This window comes from Chelonoidis abingdonii, chromosome 26 (assembly GCF_003597395.2).
Source record: "Chelonoidis abingdonii isolate Lonesome George chromosome 26, CheloAbing_2.0, whole genome shotgun sequence".
Classification (NCBI taxonomy): domain Eukaryota; kingdom Metazoa; phylum Chordata; order Testudines; family Testudinidae; genus Chelonoidis; species Chelonoidis abingdonii.
The window spans coordinates 3,535,934-3,541,933 of NC_133794.1; the positions used below are offsets into that span (position 1 = coordinate 3,535,934).

General features: G+C 66.8%; 1 protein-coding gene across 16 annotated transcripts in view; it reads right to left on the minus strand.

Moving 5' to 3' along the window:
- Positions 1-6,000, minus strand: part of NFIX (nuclear factor I X) — a 180,208-nt gene that overhangs the window by 23,434 nt on the left and 150,774 nt on the right. For 14 of the 16 annotated variants that reach the window (XM_075061162.1, XM_032790051.2, XM_032790012.2 and 11 more), the window contains 2 exons: positions 2,169-2,291; positions 58-233 (listed from right to left, as the gene is read on the minus strand). In XM_075061162.1, coding sequence (XP_074917263.1) covers positions 58-233; positions 2,169-2,291 — 299 coding nt within the window. The remainder of the gene's footprint in view (positions 1-57; positions 234-2,168; positions 2,292-6,000) is intronic. The other 2 variants (XM_032790044.2, XM_032790062.2) reach the window with 1 other exon arrangement.

Sequence of the window (6,000 nt, forward strand, 5' to 3'; positions counted from 1 at the left end):
CCTGGCCAGCGCCCCCCCAGGGGCGGCATCCGGAGGGGCGTGGCTGGCGGCGCTCACCTGCCCGGTGCCCTGGCCCGACCCGTCGGAGCAGACGAACTGCACGAACTCCTTGAGCGAGTCCTGGCCATGGTGATGGTGGTAGCGGATGGTCGGGTGGGTGAAGTAGGGGCTGGACTGCTGGATGATGGAGCTTGATGGGAAGTGCAGGGCCGAGGCTGTTGCCCGGGGGCTTCCTGAGACGGGGAGAGAGAAAGGGGTCAGGGGGATCAGGGATCTGCTGGTAACAGTTGCTGCGTCCGTCCCCCGCCCCCCGCAGCAGTTCAGGCCCTGTCCTCTCACTCCGTACCCCCCTCAGCCACCCGCTGGGCCCTCCAAGCTTCGAGGCCCCATGTGCCTGGCAGAGGGGCCGTTATGGGGCTGAGCCCCACATCTGGGTCTCTCCCCCCTTTCACTGTCCCGTCAGAAGGCAGAGCTGGGTCATCATTCCACGACTCCTCTCCGAGAGCTGGAACCCTGGGCGCCAGCCCCAACGGACCAGCCAGCAGGCGCCACCCACACACTGGCCCTGCCGGACCAGCCAGTGGGCGCAACCCGGGTGCCAGCCCCGACGGACTTGCCAGCGGACGCTGCCCAGACACTAGCCCTGATGGACCAGCCAGCGGGCGCCACCCAGGCACCAGCCCTGATGGACCAGCAAGCGGGCACCACCCAACACTGGCCCCGACGGACCAGCCAGCGGGCGCCACCCAACACTGATGGACCAGCCAGCGGGCGCCACCCGGGCACCAGCCCTGATGGACCAGCCAGCGGGCGCCACTCAACACTGGCCCCGACGGACCAGCTAGCGGGTGCCACCCGGGCCCCAGCCCTGATGGACCAGCCAGTGGGTGCCACCCAACACTGGCCCCGACGGACCAGCCAGCGGGTGCCACCCAACACTGGCCCTGACAGACCAGCCAGCGGGCGCCACATGGGCACCAGCCCCGATGGACCAGCCAGTGGGCGCCACCCGAGCACCAGCCCCGACGGACCAGCCAGCGGGCATCACCCGGGCACCGGTCCCAACAGACAGCCAGCGGGCGTCACCCGGGCACCAGCCCCGACAGACCAGCCAGCGGACGCCACCCGGGTGCAGTTGCCGCTATAGGGCTCAGGGAACTGGCAGAGGTGCAGCACCAGGGGGCGGTGCTGCAGCTCCCAATCAGCCAGGCTTCCTCCTCTGGGGGACCCTTCGGACCCCACCTGGGGGGGGCCACGTCAGCCGGGTGCGTGGGGAGGCCAAGTCCTGGAGACCGAGCCAAGGTCGGTCCATTGAGTGAAATGCCCCCCAGACACCCCCATCCCCTAAGTCACTCCCCTACCACCACTGCCCCCAGTCACATCCCTGCCCCTTCATACGCTCCCACACTGGTCACCCCCTCAATCACCCCCTGCCCCTTCATGGCCCCCACCTCAGTCACACCCCCACTGCCCCCGGAGAGACCCAACGACCCTGAGTGGGGCCTGCATGAGCCCCCCAGGACCTGCGCAGACGTCCCACCGGTGCCCCTCACTCCCGACCCGCAGCCCCTGCTAGCCCAGCCCTGGGCACCCCCAGCCCTGCCGGTGCCCCTCACTCCCGACCCGCAGCCCCTGCTAGCCCGGCCCTGGGCCCCCCAGCCCTTCCGATGCCCCTCACTCTGGCTGCCTGGGGTCCCGGGCTCGCTGGTCGCTGGAAGCTCCCTGCCCGTTATGGTGCTGGCATGGGACAGCCCAACAGTTGGGACCCAGGCATCCTCGCCTCATGGCACTTTGGGACCAGTAACGGTGGCTCCACTTGCTCCCCGGGAGAGAAAGGACCCCCCTGGTTACATGCGGCAGGCCAGCTCCTGATCCCAGCAATGCCAAAGTCACTCCATCAAAATCCCAGCTAATCCAGATCTGTCTAAATCCTGGCTATTCTGGAATCACTCTGGAGTCACTCTGATAAACCCTACTCAGGCAATGATCACCTAATGCAGCCAAAAATCTGCCCTTTCCCCTGCATCCTTAACCCTTTAGCTGCCTCGACAGAGGAGAGACAGAGACAGAGAGGAAAAGCGAGAGAGACCGGTTGCCAGAACCAGTGTGGCTTGGAGGGATAGGGTCCCCGCCCCCGCCCCCCCCAGGATAGCGGCTTTGGTTCTCACCTGGTCTGACTCCTGCAAGGACCGGCAGCGGGTGGTGGCTGAAAGCCATTCTTGGGGAGGTGCTGTGGGTGGAGAGGGCGCTGCAGAAATCCAGCTTCCCTGACTTCTTCAGGGAAGCCGGTCCTGGCAAGGAATCAGCGAGAGAGGGCAGGTTTAACAGGCGGAAAGATGGATTAGTCTCCTGCTTGAGTCGCCCCTGCCCGGCCTGGGCTCCCAGCCGCTGCCCTGCCCTCCCCTCGCTGCCCTACATGGCCCTGCCCATCAGGCCCCTCCAAGAGCCCGGATTTTGCCGGCTAAGTGTCTCCCTAGCCCTGGGCGTCCTCACACACGGCCAGGCCCCAGCGATCCCGCCATCAGCTTTCAGGGTCCCCCTTGGCTACAAAGGCCCGTGCGTTGTTTGGGAGCCTGGATCTGCGGTGCTCTGATTTGCCTCCTGGGATCTGAGCCTCAGGCCTCCACCTGCAGGGCCGGACTCTTTCAGCCACAATTTTCCCGCATTCATGTGACTCCAGCAGCTGGAGATTTATGGACCAGGTGTCATCGCTTGGATCCCCCAGGCCCTGGCCAGTCCAGGCGCCCAATCCCACCCCACCGCTGCCACCCATCTTCCCTCGCCAGATCAGCATGCCCTGCCTCCCCAAGCTCTGGGGTGTCTCCATTTTGGGGGGTCCACGCGCCAGCCCCGTGAGGCTGGATTTGCAGTAGGAGGAGGCAGAAGACACTGGCTGGGCCCAAATTACAGCAGGAGCCTCCCCAACACCCCGAGTGCCACAGCGCCATGGGCCCTCGTGCCCACCCCAGAGGTGGCTGCATCCCATTGCACTGAATGCAAATGAATCGCTTTGGAACTGGTTGTGCTGAAGGGTGCTGTGTAAACGACAAGGAGGAGGGGAGGGGAGAGGGGGGTCAGGGAATGGGACACGAGGCCTTTCCCATCCAGGGGGCACCAGGTCTGATCTGACCTTAGGGCAGGGGACTGGCTGGCTTGGGGCGGGGGCGGGATGTGAACTAAGGCCTTTCCCCTCTTGGGGGCACAGGATCCAGCCCATCCCGAGCCGGCAGTGAGCACAGGGCTGCTGCGATGGGGGAGATGCTGGGGTGGGCTGGGAGGTTCTCCCTGCAGCTGTCCCCACCCAGGGACGCCTGCAGGAGTCGGAGGCCGGGGCTGCAAAGAGCTGAGGCAGACGAGCGGGCGCTCTAATGCCAGTGAGTGGCACAGCTCACCGCCCATCTCCCGCGCCCTGGGCTCAGCCGGTTCCTGCTCCTCTTGTCCCGCCCGAGGGGGCCTACAGGACCCAGGGCGCGCGAGCAGCTCCACTGGGAGTCTGCCTTCTTGTGCCAGCTGCCTGGCACCTGATCTCGGAGGAGCTGCCAGCCAGCTGCAAACACCTGTGCCCGTCAGACAGCTGCCAGGCCCTGCCAGCCCTGCAGCTGTGCTGCTGAACAGGCCATTTGTCGGGGACAAACCCAATGCGGAGGGGGGAGGGCAAACGCCACACGATCCCCATCCCCGCGCCAGGCTGGTGCCCGCTGGTTGGTAGGGGAGGAAGATCCCCATGACCCTCTGCCGGGGGGGGAACAGGCCCGGCGTTGGCTGCACCTAGGGGGACCAGAGGTCCTGGGTTTATGGGGACCTCCCGAGATTTGGGGCTTTGTCTTGTACCGGTGTCTCTCTTAGCCCCCCACCCAGCCTGATTTCTCCCTCTTGCTATCAGGTCGCCCAGCTGCACCCGGCGGGGCACTGTGTCAAAGCAGCCATGGGGCACGGTCCGCTTTGGGCTGCGGGTTGGGAGTGAGGGGCACCGGCAGAGCTGGTGGGGGGGCAGGGCTGGGCTAGCAGGGGCTGCGGGTCGAGAGTGAGGGGCACCGGCAGAGCTGCAGGGGGTGGGGGACCCGGACAGGGCTACCAGGGCTGCGGGTCAGGAGTGAGGGGCACTGTTAGAGCTGGGGGGTGGGGAGCCCAGGACAGGGCTAGCAGGGGCTGCGGGTCGGGAGTGAGGGGGGGGGGCAGGGCTGGGCTAGCAGGGGCTGCGGGTCGAGAGTGAGGGGCACCGGCAGAGCTGGAGGGAGCCCAGGGCTGGGCTGGCTGGGGCTGTGGGTCAGGAGCGAGGGGCACCGGCAGGGCTGGGGGGCAGATCCAGGCTGGCAGGGGCTGCGGGTCGAGAGTGAGGGGCACCGGCAGAGCTGCAGGGGGTGGGGAAGGAAGGGCTAGCAGAGGGGGCAGCAAAAATGACCTGAGGGGCACCGGCAGAGCTGCAGGGGAAGCCCAGGGCTGGGCTGGCAGGGGCTGCGGGTCAGGAGTGAGGGGCACCGGCAGAGCTGCGGGGGAAGCCCAGGGCTGGGCTGGCAGGGGCTGTGGGTCAGGAGTGAGGGGCACCGGCAGGGCTGGGCTAGCAGGGGCTGCGGGTCGGGAGTGAGGGGCACCGGCAGAGCTGCAGGGGGTGGGGGCAGGGCTGGGCTAGCAGGGGCTGGGGGTTGGGAGTGAGGGGCACCGGCAGCTGGGGGGTGGGGGGCAGGGCTGGGCTAGCAGGGGCTGCGGGTCGAGAGTGAGGGGCACCGGCAGAGCTGCAGGGGGTGGGGGGGGGCTGGGCTGGCAGGGGTTGCGGGGCGGGAGTGAGGGGCACCGGCAGAGCTGGGGGGTGGGGGGGGGCAGGGCTGGGCTAGCAGGGGCTGCGGGTTGGGAGTGAGGGGCACCGGCAGAGCTGTGATGGCCCAGAGCAGCCTTGTTCCTGGGTTTGGTGCCATCATGCCCTGTGCCAGCGGTAGCTTGGGGGCAGCTGCCAGTGCAGCACTGGGGGGCTGGGCTTCTCTCGGGGTCCCCGACCCTCCTTCTGTTCTGCAAAGTGCCTCTCATGATGCCAGCTGCCAGCACTGCCAGTGCTCACCCCATCGACAGCACCAGACCCCGCCCCTTCACCCATGCTACAGCTGGCATGGCGCCCATGTTGGCAAGCGTCTCTCCTTTGTGAGCGTGAGCTGGAGGGGGTGATGCCTGGTGAGGGGCACCCTGACCCCCAGGGCGGGCAGTGCTGGCCTGATGGGATTATAGACCAAGGCTTTGCCCTCTGCTGGGATGGCACATGCGCTGCCCCCTACCCCCGTTATCAGGTGCTTGTCCCCACCCCCATATGGCTGGGGCCCAGGAGATCTGGATTCAGATCCTGGCACTCAGAGTCGCTGCCTATCTATGCCTCAGTTTCCCCATCTGATCCATCTGCTGCCTGCTGTGTGTCTGCAGCGCCCAGTGCAGGGGGCAGCTGGCAGGACTTGGCTGGACACAGGGGTTATCACTGGGGGGTTCCCAGTGCCCAGAATGATGCCTGTCAGCCCCAGTGCTGATCAGAGACCTTGGCACGGACAGAATGGAAACCATGCCAAGTTCACACAGGCAGGGGAAGGCGCTCACCACGGTCTCAGAGCCAGGAAAAGAACCAACAGGTTCTGGCTCCCAGCCCCCTGCCCTAACCACTAGACCCCACTGCCCTCCCTTAGAGAGGAGTTTCGTTGAATTGTTCAGAGCTGACGAGCCAGAGGGGGGTGAATGGAGCGAGACAGACGGACAGACAGAGATGGACGGACAGAGAGCAGCTCCCAGACAGTCTCACCACTCAGTGTCCCCCGCCCCCGAATGACAGGCTGGGGGCTCGTCTGCTAATTCCTTACAGGAGCCAAGATGCTCTGGCCCCCTGCTAGCCCAGGTCTGCCCTCCTGCCCTCTCCTGGTGCCCCTCATTCCCGACCCGCAGCCTCTGCTAGCCCAGCCCTGCCCCCCGAGCTCTGCCGGTGCCCCTCACTCCCGACCCGCAGCCTCTGCTAGCCCAGCCCTGCCCCCC